This window comes from Syngnathoides biaculeatus, chromosome 11 (genome assembly GCF_019802595.1).
Source record: "Syngnathoides biaculeatus isolate LvHL_M chromosome 11, ASM1980259v1, whole genome shotgun sequence".
In the NCBI taxonomy this organism is placed as follows: Eukaryota; Metazoa; Chordata; class Actinopteri; order Syngnathiformes; family Syngnathidae; genus Syngnathoides; species Syngnathoides biaculeatus.
In genome coordinates, this window is record NC_084650.1 from 19,466,008 (window position 1) to 19,481,892 (window position 15,885).

Consider the following 15,885-nt stretch of genomic DNA (forward strand, 5'->3'; position numbering starts at 1 on the left):
GATTCACTTTTTTTACTCTTGAATAAAATATGCATGAACCTTTGGTATCGATACCGAGACTTTATTTCCTGGAGAACACCCCACCACCACCACCACCACCACACACACACACCACACACACACACACCACACACACACACACACACACACACACACACACACTGCATCAGAATGTTCAATTCAAGTGCCCCTAGTTGATTCTTAAATCTTGCACAGTCAAGCACTATGTTTTGGGGTTTTTTTTACGACCTTCAGGGGATTAAAATGTTGAGTTCCACTTTTACAAGACTTTCTTGTTTTAGTTCAAAATGGTCACAAACTAAGTGTCCCAATTCTTTTTTGAAACACTTTACATTTCTACAGCAGTTTAGGCAGCAAACTACATTGGATGAAATGCAAACTCTATTATTCAACAACAAAAGATGTTTCATCTTATTCTGTTGAGTACGTTTATTTGTAGTCAAGTAGCAAAATGCATTGTCGCCTCTGCAAAAAATACACAACTGCACAACATAATCCTATTGTTGTGAATTTTCCATAAATCAATCAAATGCCAGGCGAATCAAAAAGATTTGTCCCATCTCCTTAAAATACTTCCCTTATTGCATATGTCAGAATCTATTTGTTTCTCCTGAACTGAGCAGAACCCCCAGCTTCCCTGCTTGGCACTGACCCAGAAATGTCGCTCATATGAGTCTTTGGGAGACGAGAACAAACAAAAGTGAATCATTTAAGGTTTGATGCTGAGATGAAACTGTTTGTACAACAGATGTCGTCCACGTCCTGAGCTTCACTGACAACATTCAACTAGACGTTTCTCAACATGAGAAACCACTGCGTGAAATGCAACTGATTCTATTTGATCTGCTTCCAGAGCCACAAATACCCACTTCCACCGGGATCCGGTTTCTAATTATAGAAGTGAACTTCAAGCACATTATCAGGTAGGTGCCAAACTTCAATTGCAGTGATGCATTTCAAGTTTAAAAATATAAAGTTGCTGTTCCTTCATCCCAGAGAGCTCAATGGCCAACAAGGTCGAGTAGTTCTAAGTAATTCCCATGGAGTCTAACGGACTTTTCCCTCTGCCACTCCTTCATTTGTCCGTCATCCTCTGGAATTCTGCTGGCCACGTCTTCAAAACGGGTTTCTTTGACTTTGCGAAAGAGGTGGAAAAAAAAAAAATCACATGGACCCACGTCATGTGAGTAAGGGCGGTTGCTCCAGCGATGTTTTTCTTAGCCGGGAACTGTTGGATGCTCGGGGCATTGTGAGCGGGCGGGGGCTTTGTCTTGGTGGAGTTGTCCTGCCACAGCTCTCACCCTCTTCTCGTGGGTGCAATAACGCAAACTGATCTCTTTGTACATGTGCTACTTGATCGTCAAATCAGGTAAACAGTCGTAGTTTGTGGTTTGGCTATCTGGACCTTTTCTGACACACGATATTCCTTTTGTTGTTTTGGTAACAATATGGGATGTAGAAATGATTTAACCGCAAAGTGTAAGGATGCTGTCTTTGAAGTTTCCAATCAACTGTTTTACAAAAAAAGTCAAGTCTATTGTTATCACTGATTAATAGGTCCTACTGTAGCTATTTGCATGTTTTAGTGGTTGCACCATCAGAGGAGCCCAGTGAGATGCTCAGATTTGGGATCTAAAAGGGTGAATTCAGTTTGAAATTCCCCATCAATATTCAAAATGGCTGTGGTGAACATTTATGTCCTCCTGATCCTGAACAGGATGAGCAGTTCTGAAAATGGGTGGATGGATAGTTAACATATTTGCCACACACGTCTGAGGTAAAGTTAGAATCTCTCTCTGTGGTTTGTTTGTTTGTTCTGTGTGTTTATTTTGTGTCCCCTCCCCTTCTGTCCACATTCCAGAAACATGTGTTTCAGGTTCATTGAATCAAAATTGTCCTCTCACTCAAGATCCGATTGGGACACATTTCAGCTTACCCGCAACCATCATAAGGATATTCAAGCTTTAGAGAAATTGCTGGACAGATGTTCAAAATGTTCAAACGGTACTGAAATCAAAAGAGCCATAATTAAAGAACTGAATGATGTTCAACGGATATATGCCCTATTACAGGTGTTGTCATAATTGTAAAACACTGTTGCTAAATAAAACAAATATTAAACATTCAGTATGATACAGTGCAGCTCTGCATTACAAGAAACACCATAAAAATCATATTGTCTCTGTTTTCTGTTCTGTATGTCGTACCAGGGCAGCACCGACTGCTGGAGAAAAATTCCTTGTGTGTTGTACTCACTTGGGCATTGAATATACCTCTCTGGTAGTCTAGTCCAAAACTGGGCATTATTGTCTTTACCACATTAAATGGTACCTGCTTGGCATGGGTCCCTAAAATTTCGGATTGGGTCACGCAGTCCACATATGGAGCCATCTGTAGCTGTAAAGTTTGTTCAGCAATAGTACCACCACCTGGTGAAATGAGAGAATACAGCCATGGAGGGGCAGTTTCGTAAAGCACGGTGACAGCGCTATCTAGCTGTACAACCTAAATGAGGTCAAATTGATTGGCGTTGTGTTAAGATTGGATATTTAGTTCATTTACCAAAGTAACGAAATTTTGAAAGTCATCCTCGGGTTGGAAAAAAAAAAATCTATGCTGCAGACCCTTACATGCTATCTATGACGAGACTAAAGGCACTCAAGGCCCTTTGGTGATATTACATATTAAGTTTAACTAGACTGAAATCAAAACACAGATGACAAAAAGAAACCAACATTTTATTTTTCGTCCGCCGGAATTTATACACCTTAGAAAACCTTTTTTTGGGGGGGGAACCACCCATTTTCAATGTGACCAAACATTTCGAATCATTTGACTGATTTGTATGTTTTGTTGCTCACGTCTCTCTTGTTTCATTGATTACTAAAGTAGTGAGTGTGTTTGCTCAGTTGCAAATTGTGTTTTGTCTGTGATGACTGCATCTACCGATAGAGCCAAAACCAAAACAACAAAGAGGATCATGAGAGACAAAAAGAGAAGGTTTTAAACCAGTCTAGCCAATTTCCAGACTTTAACTATATAGCACCTGCAGCTTACCTTATAAACCTGTGACTGGAGGGAAAAGCCCCCAGAGAAGAAAAAAAAATACACCCAAAAGAGGCTATGAAAGTGTGGAACAGTAGCATAAAACTGATGAAGTGGGCTAGACCAGGCTTTGGTACTTTGCTGGACCGCTTCACCGCAGTTCACTTAAATTCATAATTCTGTCGTTGCGTGGATTTCACCGCACTTCAATCCTTTCCAGTCCAAGCGTGTTATTGCATAAAAGTTTCATTTCGCATGGTGATATTATATATGCAGAAGACTCAGCGACTGAATGAGCTAATGAACAAAAACCTATTAATTTTGAGACAGACACGGGCAGATGACTGTGAAAAATGGCATCGTGTTGAAATTTATTAGTTCGTTCTTCAAGACATTTGACAATTTTGAAAAAAATACATTCCAGTTAACATAATGGATGGAATAATTCATCGATGCACTGATACATAGACACAAACAAATACATTGTTCTATGGACACACTTGTATAACGTTTCATTTATCTACATGACAAAATTACACCGTGATAGTTTGAACATTTTTATAGTAAAATTTTAAAATTAATTTTCCCCTATGAGCTGCAAGGAATGACATCAGTCCACCTCTTCAATGGTAGGACCTTGGGTACCACCCCGGGTTTGCGCCCCAGAGCCTCCCATAGGTCCCGCCCCTTGATATAACTTGGTCATGATTGGCTGGCACACCCGTTCCAGCTCCTTTTGTTTGTGCTGGAACTCATCTTTCTCAGCCAGCTGGTTGCTCTCCAACCAGTTGAGGGTCTGCTCACACTTGTCCATCAGCGTCTTCTTGTCCTCCTCGCTCAACTTGGCAGCCAGCTTCTCGTCCTGCACGCTGCTCTTCACGTTAAAGGCGTACGACTCCAGAGCGTTCTTAGCGGTGATCTTATCCCGCTGCAGTTCATCCTCAGCTTTATACTTTTGGGCGTCGTCCACCATCTTCTCGATCTCTTCTCTGCTCAGACGGCCTTTGTCGTTGGTGATGGTGATTTTGTTCTCCTTGCCGGAGCTTTTGTCAACTGCTGACACGTTTAAGATCCCATTAGCGTCCACGTCGAAGGTGACCTCGATCTGCGGTACGCCTCGCGGAGCTGGAGGTATTCCAATCAGCTCAAATCTACCCAACAGGTTGTTGTCCTTGGTCATGGCCCTCTCACCTTCCAAGACCTGGATAAGGACACCGGGCTGGTTGTCGGAGTAGGTGCTGAAGATCTGACTCTGCTTGGTTGGAATGGTGGTGTTGCGTTTGATGAGCGGCGTCATGACTCCTCCGGCGGTCTCGATGCCTAACGAAAGAGGAGTCACGTCCAGCAGTAGCAAGTCTTGGACGTTGCTCGAGGTGTCCCCGGTAAGGATGGCGGCCTGCACAGCGGCGCCGTAAGCCACCGCCTCGTCTGGGTTAATGCTCTTGTTAAGCTCCCTGCCATTGAAGAAGTCCTGCAGGATCTTCTGGATTCTGGGGATCCGCGTGGAGCCGCCGACCAGGACCACATCGTGGATGCGACCCTTATCCATCTTTGCATCACTCAGGGCTTTCTCCACTGGCTCGAGAGTTCCCCTGAATAGGTCGGAGCACAGGTCCTCAAAGCGAGCTCTGGTGATGGAGGTGTAGAAGTCGATGCCCTCAAAGAGGGAGTCGATCTCGATGTTGGCCTGGGAACTGGAGGACAGCGTCCTTTTGGCCCTCTCACAGGCAGTCCGCAGCCTCCTCAATGCCCTCTTGCTCTGGCTGATGTCCTTCTTGTGCTTCCTCTTGAACTCAGCCACAAAATGCTCCACCATGCGATTATCAAAGTCCTCTCCACCCAAATGTGTGTCTCCGGCGGTGGCTTTGACCTCGAAGATTCCGCCGTCGATGGTGAGGATGGACACATCGAATGTGCCCCCACCCAGGTCAAAGATGAGGACGTTGCGTTCTCCTGACTTGCCTTTGTCCAGACCGTAGGCGATGGCGGCCGCTGTGGGCTCGTTGATGATCCTCAGGATGTTGAGGCCAGCGATGACGCCTGCGTCTTTGGTGGCCTGGCGCTGGGAGTCGTTAAAATAGGCGGGGACGGTCACCACGGCGCTGGACACCTGGTGACCCAGGTAGGCTTCGGCCGTCTCCTTCATTTTAACCAGCACCATGGAGGAGATCTCCTCTGGGTAGAAGGCCTTGTCCTCCCCTTTGTGTTGCACCTGAATTTTGGCCTTCCCTCCATCAGAGACTACCTTGAATGGCCAGTGCTTCCTGTCTGCTTGCACCACCGGATCATCAAACCTCCTTCCGATCAGCCGCTTGGCATCAAACACCGTGTTGCTGGGGTTCAATGCCACCTGGTTCTTGGCGGCGTCACCAATGAGCCTCTCGGTGTCGGTGAACGCCACATAGCTGGGTGTGGTCCTATTTCCCTGGTCGTTGGCGATGATCTCTACTTTCCCGTGCTGGAAAACACCCACGCAGGAGTACGTAGTGCCTAGGTCGATGCCGATGGCGACGCCTTTCGCTGAGTCCATTTTCTTTGTTTGACTGTCAAGATGCTCGTCTCTGAGGGGAACATTACAGAAAAATATGAATTAGAGTTATATTTATTTGCTTGGATATAATTGCTTGATTTCACTTTCCTATCTGGTTCCAGTGTTTCAAATGAGAATTTCATTTCAATTGACTTAGCTGGACAATTAAATATTCAATATCATGCAATGTAAATACCACACGTTCCTAAAAGCTCATCTAAATTCATTGATATTTGGTAGTATAAATGTATTTTTATACAGAATAAAAATGCCAACTTACACTTAAAAGCGCTCTGTGAGTAGCTATCTCTGCAGCTTGTGGAGTTCTTGTGACTCTTCACTTCTGGATCTTGTTCTTGTGTGTCAAGCTGTGCTTCAGTTACATTTATAGCCGTAGTTATCAGTCTGGACAATTCCAGACATTTCTCCGTAAAGTGTCGTCACCGGCAAATACAACTTCCTGTTTGACTTTTCAAAATAAAACATACCGTGTTGATTTCATGCCATGTTAACACAAATGTAGCAACAATAACCTTATTGTGAAGGCAAGGACGGCATATAAAAGTCTTTTGTCGTTACCTTTACACAGAACGCTCTGGAAAAGTGGCGATGAAGCGAGAAGCTCTAGCAAAATCTCGTCTGGGGTTTGTTTTGGGATGACGTTATTTATTAAAGAGCCGGTTATCAAATAAAAATCTGTGTCGTTTGTAAAGGTGGTATTCATTTGATTTATTCCTGATCAACCAAATTATGAAACTAATACAATGATGTGGAATTAACGAATACATTGAAACTTATTATTATTATTGACACGTCAAGAAATGTAATCTTAAAATCAGGATACATTTTTTTTGTCATCGTTCCCTTTGTGGCCTATTATGACTTAAATTGTATAAATGTATAATTTCCTGATCATATGATAGAACATACAATACAAATTTGTGACTAACTTGTTTTGAAATCACATAATTCCCAGAAAATTGTTCATGAGCTATGGTTCCACTGTACAAGGTAGTGCAGGGTTTTTTTCCCCCCTTTGCAATCATGTGACGAGGTAAATTTGAATGTAAAAAAAAAAAAATAGTTTATACGAGTTGAACAGTGAGGGAGTACATCTTCAGTTGTAAACAAGAGACCTGATGGTAAAGAAATGGGAATTATGCCCATGATAAAATGCAGCGTGATAACACCTTTCCATGCACTATATTACGTTGGGTCCCAGCGCCACAAGTTGGACACGGTATGGAAAGGCCCAGGTTTAGAATGACTTTCTGAAAACTAAGACCTCACTCGGCCGAATGAGTCTGCAAGGGCACACCCTAATTGGGCTGACACCACCCAGCCAGGCACAGACCGGCCGACAAAATAGGCAAACATGCAGCGAGCCTGGTGCTGGCACAAATATCAAGATGTAATCCGCCGCACGCTTTAAGAATACATAACCTGAAGAGTTATTTATTTTCCACTTTAAATGTACAATTTGTATATTTATCTAATTCTTATTTTGTCCAACCCATAGATGCCATCTTTAATTTTTGTTTAATTTCACAGTACAGTATCTGTATTTTGGCATGCCCGCCTGCTTTGTGTTGTTTTTATGATGGAGACACCAGAATAACTTCCTCGTACATAAATAAAGTACCCATCTACAATAAATGAAAGACAAGTATACATTACAAGGAGACACTGGAAACACCTAGAATACCAGAGGTCAGCAACCATTTTGAAACTGAAGCCTGCTTCTTGGGTACTGAAAATACAACTACTATTGCTACTCATGCGGTCCTTGGGTAACCTGGCGTCCTTGGCGAGCGCTGACCTTGATGCGGCTGGGTGGCTGATCAAGACATGACTAGCACAACAATGTATTTTATTAGAACAGGGGGAAAAAAAGTCATCTGACAAGCCACCTGAAACCACACTTGTTTATCAGGCTGCAACTCTTCTCTATGGTTGCATCAGACATGTCATTCTTCTTGAGGCCCGACTATAATGCGAAAGAAAATGTTGGACTTGACTTGGGGTTATGCTCGTTCATACACAGGGTTTGCAACTTAATTCCAAACAATGGAGCATTATAAAATGTCACCAGAGCTGACATGCATCAGACAGCAATGGCTTTAAAAAAATAAAAAACAACATGATAATTATAGTATGGTTTTTCATCAGTATTTCATCCTACATAAGAATGGTGGGCGGAACGGTGACCCAGCTGGTAAAGCGTTGGCCTCACAGTTCTGAGGACCCGGGTTCAATCCCGGCCCCGCCTGTGTGGAATTTGTATGTTCTCCCCGTGCCTGCGTGGGTTTTCTCCAGGCACTCCGGTTTCCTCCCACATCCCAAAAACATACAACATTAATTGGGCACTCTAAATTGCCCCTACATGTGGCTGTTTGTCTCGATGTGCCCTGTGATTGGCTGGCAACCAGTTCAGGGTGTACCTTGCCTCTTGCCCGTTCACAGCTGGGATAGGCTCCAGCATTCCCCGCAACCCTCATGAGGTTAAGTGACAAAAAGAAAATCGATGGATAAGAATGGTGCCAAACAAATCATCCAAGTGACGAGCTGTGGCGACCTCAGATGGGACAAGCCGAAAGTCACAACAAAATTTATAACAAATACTATTCAAGGCTCAGTAGAATGCTGTCATCCATCCATTCATCCACTTTCTGATCGCTTATCCTCACAAGGGTCGCAGGAGGGGTGGAGACTAACCCAGGTATCAACAGGTAGGAGGCGGGGTACACCCTAAACCGGTTGCCAGCCAATCGCAGGGCACATGGAGACAGACAACAGTTGCACTCACATTCACACCTTGGGGCAATTTACAGTCTCCAATGAATGCATGTTTTTTGGGATGTGGGAGGATATGGGTGTGCCTGTAGGAAACCCACCCAAGCACTTGTTCTTTGCCCTTGAGCCTGGACATTTTTTTTTTGTCACTACTGTTGGCTATTACAACTTCCCCATTAGACATTTTGCAACTTTTTGAAATTTACTCGTGGTTCCTCTTCCAGTGTATGAAGTTTAGCCAGAGCTCTTAAGTGTTGACCGGCATCCAACAATGATGCAATTTTCAAAGTGAAGAGCACAGGGTTAAACATTTTTTTAAAAAAATAGACAAATGAGTAAACCTTCAAACAAGTATATAAACTACAAATGAAAATATCTGAAAACAGATAGCCAGGCAAAGCTACTCACGAGCTCACTCTGAGCAGGTAATTTAGCAGTTAGCAGGAATATATATTTATCCCAAATTGTGCCGTATGATTCCATGTTTATTTCTGTTGTTCAAACCAAACAAACACGGAGCTGCAGATGCACGAGGTTTGCGTTAGCGCCGCTGAGGATTACGACTGAGACAGGTCTGACTTGTTCTCTTCCAATCATTACATTGTAAGCAGCTGACATCAGCTGACGGGCTGACGCTTTTGCAACAATGAGTGTCAGTCAGTGTTCCGGACTGAACTGACCAAGCCAGTTTAATCATTTTCTTTGTGATATGGGATGATTGGAACTATGAAGATTTGATGCCGGTTGGGTGTTTTCCAAGCATTTCTGATCAGTGCTAACACAGAAAAACTGTTAACTGATTCTTTTTGTTTTCAAGCACATTTCAAAGGAAAAAGAGAAAAACAATTTCATGGAGATTAGCATTTTGTTGTTGTTAAATGCTGGCAGTCTGGCCTTTCTCAATGTTTAAATAAATACCCATTTTAGTCAATTAAGTCTATGAGCATGAAACATCCTGAATGAGAACATTCAGACACGTTTAAGACATAAAGGTGGTTGAGTTCATTCCTTTAATAACCGAGAGACATTTTTTAATGTAATTACTGTCCTCTCATTGTGAGGAGCCTTCCTGATGACATAATGACGTTCATTTTGTTTAAAAAGCAAACTTTGATTAACCCTCTCTATTTGCAAAGATATTTTTTCAAATTATTTTTGATACCTCTGGAAGCCAGAATGTCTCGACACGTTCTGAAGTGCTCAGTAGAGCCAATTTATGGTTGACAACCTCCTGTAAATGACGTGAATGTACTACAAAACATATTGACAATGCAAATATGAAATTTAACCGACAGCCATAAAGTCCTCGCGCAGTGACCTTTAACTGCTTTGACATATATCTCAGCTTTTTCTGTCCTCATTTTTCCAATCCTATTTTTTTTTTTGTTATTATATAAATTCTTTGATGATCCAGTTTCTTCTGGCAGCTCCAGTTGGGCCTTGTTGTTTCATCTCAGAAATTTTGTGCATAAAATTAGGTGGGGCTGATTATTTTTTTACCTTCCCCTTCACTGTCGAAAGCTCTTTTTGCTCCAACTGTTCGTATGAAAAGTGCTATCAAAATAAAGCTTGATTCCTGATTTACACGCCTGACAGACACAAAAAAAGAAATATGTTTAATATTAGAATCAGTAATGCTCACATTCATTTCTTTTGGTACATGTCCATGTATTCTCTCAGTTCCCCTGTGTTTTTTTTTTTTTTTGTTGTTGTTGTTGAGAAAGATAACTTTTCACTTGATCGTGGAGGACCAGTGATGTCAAAGTAGGAAAATGTTCACAGCCGGTGACTCAGCAGTCGGGTGCTTTCCATATTGTCCCCATATGATTTCTACTTGCGGACTTCATGAATGTCCAGATAAAAATGTTAGGAAGGGAATGATTTTCGCATTGTTTTCTGAAGCGACATCAGGGGTGTTAAGGTGCCATGTTGCAAAAAGGACACAGGGAGATATGAGTTGACGTTAAAGACAATATAATACGAGGACAAGATTTTCATAATTATAGGGGTAACATAGAAACACACCCCAAGTAAATAATGAATGTATTTGTGAGTGAGCTTTTGTATGAGACAGCTGTTACTCAACCCGTGAGGAAGGCAGGGCTCACGTCGCAGGTCTGGACCTGCTCGGATCGCGTCATCGCCGCCATCTTGCTTGGAGGCAGATAGTAGAATAGAGAGGCAATGTTTTTCCACAAACCTATCCCTAGAAAAAAAAAGTTTCAACAATTATTAAAATGCCTTGTAACAGTTTAATAAAAAGGATGTAATATATGAGTGTAAATTTTTAATCCCTCAACGCCCCAAAAAATGTATTCCTATATTGTGTATCTCTAAGATATTGAATTGTAGTTTTTATTTCAGATTATGAAAAAAAATGATTGGGTGGGAAAGGTGATTTCCATGGTAACACATCATATCAACACAAAACCGCAAGCCTAGATGGATTTTTCCATTTTAATGGATGTGGTAAACTGCTTTTCGACAACCATCTGTGAATTGTTATGATTAATAATTACAGATTGTGACTATATAATGTGAGTACTTTCATCTATGTTCAAGAGTTGAATTGTAGTTTTTATTTCAGTTTATGAAAAAAAATGATTGGGTGGAAAAGGTGATTTGCCTAGTAACACATCATATCAACACAAAACCGCAAGCCTAGATGGATTTTTCCATTTTAATGGATGTGGTGAATTGCTTTTCAACAGCCATCTGTGAATTATTATGATTAATAATTACAGATTGTGACTATATTTTCTTACTATACTTTCATCTGTGTTCAAGAATACATAATTTAATGACTACCTGAACATGTCTTTTCTTTCCTCCAGTTTGAGGTAGTAAGATATTTTAATCAAGACAGACACTAGGCAACACAAACATGATTCTCATCATTTTCAACTGTTATGAAATATATACAGTATCTTATTTGGTATACTAAAATCAACCCTACTTTAAACTATTTGTGCTGTACAAATTTGAATTCCAAAAGGGGCAGTTTACTGAGGAAAAGTCAACCCATTAGGCCAAAAGTGTTTTTAAGAGTGACTATTTAATAACTACTACCAACATTTTTGGGGGGGCCCTGTTTTAATTCATCTCTGGATGATCCCTCTTTAGCCATCATCTCTCTCTCGGTCCTCACATTTCGTGTGCCATGCACAAATTTGACAGATACGACAGCGGACATCTTCCCTGCTTAACTCTGTAGTCTTGCTGCGTCTGTGTGTCCTATTTAGTTTCAACACACACAGAAGCAAACTTTGTCTTTTCTAGAGGAGTATCCATTATTTTGGAGGTTTATTTCAAAGGAAATGAATAAGAAGAAGGGGTGCAGGAATTCAAGAACTTGGAATCGACTGTTTTTGAGCAATGGGGAGTGCGGAGGAGACGTGGCAGATCCGGGCAGGATGGAGTGGGTAGAGGAAAGTGTCAGGAGGGATCCATGGCGGAAGAGCACCACTTAAAGTGAAAGGAAAGGTTTAGAGGACGGGAGTGAAACAAATCAGGGGTGTGTGGTCTGCACGTGGTGGCAAGGACCACAAGACCGGAGATAGAACTGGAAGAGGCAGAGATGAGATTGCTGGGATTCTGTTCAGGAGTAATGAGAAAGGCCAGGACCAGGAAGCAGCTTTAAGAGATCTTTTTTATTTTATTTTATTGTCTACTATGATTTATGGTGAATGTGTTGCGCTGTGTGCCAGCCTAAAAGAGACAAACTTTTCCTGCTCAGAAAATTTTCCACCATATCTGAAACGGTACTGTCTGTATGGAAGTTGGACCACCTGCTCTACGTTAGAGGGAGGAATTTCGAGGGAACGAAAAATTGGGGTGGGGGCATTTTAGGGGGTGTTCAATAGCAATTGGATAGTTTAAATAATAGCTAGGAATCACTTTTACTCCCGTTCTATTTTCTGTAAGAAAAAAGATTTACCAGGCGCGTCTGCATTTTTCGCGTGAATTCATTTAAAACTTCATTCATTTAAAAGAGTTCAAAAAGAAACATTTTTAACAGGTCAGATTCTAAGGATCAGAAATTTTGGGGTGCCGGGCTCCCAGCAAGGACAATCTCACTGTTTTGAACATTTTAATACAATGTCGTTCCCACATCTATGAACGACAACCAGCACTTTTTCGGAAGTCTGTCAGTTTTTGTTTGGCCATACACTTTACCAGTTTGCTCAACCAGTATGTACAATACAAAAATAGATTAAATTAAAATAAAATGAAAAAAAAGTCTCCAAAATTTCAAAGATGCTAGCATTCAATGGGGGGGGGGGGGGGGGGAGACACCTACGCTTGTTGACGCTCGTGAATCAAAATGGTTCAACATGACAACCACCACCCCACAAAAGAATAATAATGAAAAATAATCTTGCGTTATGACGCTGAAGTAGAAATGTGTTTCGTGAGACTCACCCACTGGTGTTACCTGGTTGAAATATTGCGTGAGAAATCTCGGGAACTTTCTAGAGCTCCAAGCCCCGCCCCCAAATCCAAACTCAGCTGATGCAACAAACTCCCCCGCTATAAAAGCTGATCCGCTCTCTGGCTCTTTCTCACCCGCACAACTCTTTTCAAATACACGCGTCGTCCCTCATTCGATATATGGAGGCGATCCAAATTCAACCTCGGGAGGAGACAGGGGTGTTGGACAAGCACGAATCAGGATGGTGTATACCGCGGCTCTTCTCTTTGGAAAAGCGCTGGCCGTCCCCGCGGAGCACGAAAACGTCGCGGACATGATGGCAGCGTACTCTTTCAGGCTCGCGTCGCTGCGGCAAGAGGGCAGCTCCGGCCGCCGGGGGAGCGTCGACAGTTGCGACGACAGCGAAAACACTTTATATTGTGAGTACAACTTCCAAAGCCATTTTCATGTGGGGTTCATTATTTAGAACTAGTTTTGGGCGCGCAAGGTGCACCGACGCGAACTCTTTTTCTGATGTAAGTGACGCGGTTCTTGAATCAGCTGATTTCATGCTGAGTGTTCACTTCACGATGGCTGCCGATGGACGCCCGATTCTGATGACGCCCGGGATTCATAAACAAATACATACACCGCTCATACATTTCCGTTGTTGAAAGTCCCCCCCCCCCAAAAAAAAAATAAAAAATAAAATGGAAATATTAATTTAACACACAAAGTTCCTCGCTCATACTTTAAACAAATCTAAAACATTTAAAACACACTTGAGTATTCCTTAGCGCCTGTTATTGGTCTCTTGCTTTTTATTTTGTGAAATTGAAATCTGTTTTGCACTTGCTTACTTGCACATCACTGACAGTTAACTTTATTGGCTATATGATTTTATTGTGTCAGGACTGACTCTCACAGGGTCAACTGAGGTCTTATTGTCAACAGAAAAAAAAACTTCTTTTTTAAATATCTCAATTGGTTTTAGGTTCAAAGAACATATCTAGAAAGTTACCATTTAAAGCACAGACCGGATAGATAGATCGGAACAAGTGCAAGTAAAGAGCAACGGTGAGCTTCATTTTATACAACTGCCGTAATGTAGTTTAAAAACGTCACAATGAATTTTAAGTTCCTTGTTCCTGGATTGCTTTTAGATGACTATTGCCAGCACTATCAGTGTTCGGAACGCTGCCAATCTCGAAGGCAGGAAATTGCCTGTTCACACCATACTGTACTTGGTCAGGCAATGGGGATGTTGACCTTAATTGGGGGGGGGGGATTAAACATCTGCACAAAATCTCACGTTCCTCATATTGCGATTGAATTGACAAGATGAACCGTGATATAGCTTAGGGTTCACCCTTTTACTTTTTTTGTTTTTTAATCACTAAAGATGCATGATTTAAGATAAATTGATACTTTCCTCCTCAGATCCCAACATGGATGCTGGTTTGGAGCACGAAGAGAGAGTCCTCCAACAAGACCTGACTCGCCGCATCGAGCGCTGCCTGACCGAGGCCAAGACTTCGGTCCTCCAGTGCAAGGTGTTGCTTCTCCCCCGCCAGATGACCGCCAGGGTCGGCCGCGACGTGCTTCGCTCCTCCACCGATGAGCCGTGCGGACTGCGGGGCGCCTCCATCAGGGTCTACGTGGAGACCAAGGATGGCCTCAAATCTTTGGGGTGCGTCCTCCCCGACTCGAGTGTCACCCCGACATTTGAACTCTCCGTCTTGTTTAAAGCGGACAATGACGGCTGGAAACCGCTCAAGCACATCTTTGAGAGCAGAAAAGTGTTGAAGCTGAGGCCGGAGTACAAGCTGGTAAAGAGGAAACTCTACTCTTCTGCCAGCCCTGTCATCCATGAATTTAGCTAAACCACAGACCAGCAGCGCCCCAGGGACTACATGAGAAACCGTGTTCCATGTCCGAATGTTTAAGCTCAGGTGTTAACAAATCGCCCGGTTCACAAACTGAACCTGGCATTTTTTTTTTTTTTTTAATAAGTTTCCTTTTTATTAATTTAATATGACTTTGCTCAAGCACAAGGGTTCAAATTGTTTGCATGCCTGTAACTAACATGACTGCTAATTTGCACAAATTTGTCTTGAATGAATGTTTTATGTCTACATTGGATGCATCCCCTCTGGAAGGGGCGGGTCTCATTCCTCAAATGTGCTGTTTTGTATTTATGACGAATAAACCATTTTGGTCACATTTCTCAAGGTTTTTTGATATGATTCTATATGGCCCATGGAGGAGAATCATGTATATCAACTTCAGTTTTTTTTTTTTTTTGTTCAAATCTCTACCAAAATTTCAAATTGTCATAAATCATAACGTTGAGCTATTATAAGCATTTTTGTGTTGCCAAACAATTGTTGGGAAAAACCCATAACCTTTCATTTCTGATTCCAAAACCAGTTCATAAATTTCATGCATAAATATGATGAGGCGGTTAAAATAATTTCACAACCATAACGGCCCTTTGAGGGGAAACCGCAAGTACAATGTGGCCTGTGACAAAAATGAGTTTAACACCCCTGATGTAAGTCTTTACTTTTGATTTCTCAGTCAAGTATTTTGATTACTCTTGGATGTTTTCTTAAAAAAAACATTTGGGAATTATTAAGGACAGTACCACTGAAGAAACGGTAAGCAGAACTAGAGATAGCAGAAATGAAGATGTTGAGGTTCTCGCTCTGAGTGAGCAGATTGGAGAGGATTAGAAACGAGCTCGTTAGAGGGACAGCTGAAGTTGGATGTTTTGGAGACACGGTTCGAGAGAGCAGACTTCGATGGTTTGGACATGTCCAGTTCCGAGAGAGTGAGTATATAGGTAGAAGGATGCTGAGGATGGAGCTGCCAGACAAAAGAGTGAGAGGAAGACCAAAGAAAAGGTTGAAGGTTGTGAGGGAGAACATGAAGACTGTGGGTGTTAAGAGAGAAAGATCCACAAGATAGGCTTAGATGGAAAAAAATGACACGCTGTGGCGACCCCTAATCGGGACAAGCCGAAACGAAAAGAATTGCGTCAATTTTATGTAATTTATTACATTACTCCTCAACAGTGCAAATG

At 42.1% G+C, this 15,885-nt stretch overlaps 2 protein-coding genes across 8 annotated transcripts; one reads left to right on the forward strand and one right to left on the reverse strand.

Moving 5' to 3' along the window:
- Nucleotides 1-218: 218 nt before the first annotated feature.
- On the reverse strand, nt 219-12,961 carry LOC133508987 (heat shock 70 kDa protein 1-like). Of its 7 annotated transcripts, none has more exons than XM_061835595.1 (4): nt 12,825-12,951; nt 10,476-10,595; nt 5,877-6,064; nt 3,450-5,627 (listed from the first exon to the last, which is right to left on the reverse strand). In XM_061835595.1, exon 4 carries the CDS (start codon nt 5,594-5,596, stop codon nt 3,677-3,679), a length of 1,920 nt encoding a protein of 639 aa, XP_061691579.1. In that variant the 5' UTR covers nt 5,597-5,627; nt 5,877-6,064; nt 10,476-10,595; nt 12,825-12,951; the 3' UTR covers nt 3,450-3,676. The 7 variants fall into 7 exon arrangements, 6 of the variants coding, with proteins under 6 accessions (XP_061691579.1, XP_061691578.1, XP_061691582.1 ...); XM_061835594.1 differs by having other exon boundaries at nt 5,877-5,964; nt 12,812-12,951; XM_061835598.1 differs by having other exon boundaries at nt 5,877-5,969; nt 12,812-12,951.
- Nucleotides 12,962-13,033: 72 nt separating this feature from the next.
- On the forward strand, nt 13,034-15,023 carry si:ch211-39i2.2 (DNA damage-inducible transcript 4-like protein-like). Its single transcript, XM_061835602.1, has 2 exons — nt 13,034-13,240; nt 14,241-15,023. Exons 1-2 carry the CDS (start codon nt 13,063-13,065, stop codon nt 14,681-14,683), a joined length of 621 nt encoding a protein of 206 aa, XP_061691586.1. The 5' UTR covers nt 13,034-13,062; the 3' UTR covers nt 14,684-15,023.
- The last annotated feature ends 862 nt before the right edge of the window (nt 15,024-15,885 follow it).

Excerpts from the sequence above, each read along its gene's own strand:
- LOC133508987 (XM_061835595.1), bottom strand. The coding sequence starts at position 5,596 with ATGGACTCAGCGAAAGGCGTCGCCATCGGCATCGACCTAGGCACTACG.
- si:ch211-39i2.2 (XM_061835602.1), top strand. The coding sequence starts at position 13,063 with ATGGTGTATACCGCGGCTCTTCTCTTTGGAAAAGCGCTGGCCGTCCCC. Across the intron at positions 13,241-14,240 it reads CAGCGAAAACACTTTATATT|ATCCCAACATGGATGCTGGT; the intron begins GTGAGTACAACT and ends TTTCCTCCTCAG.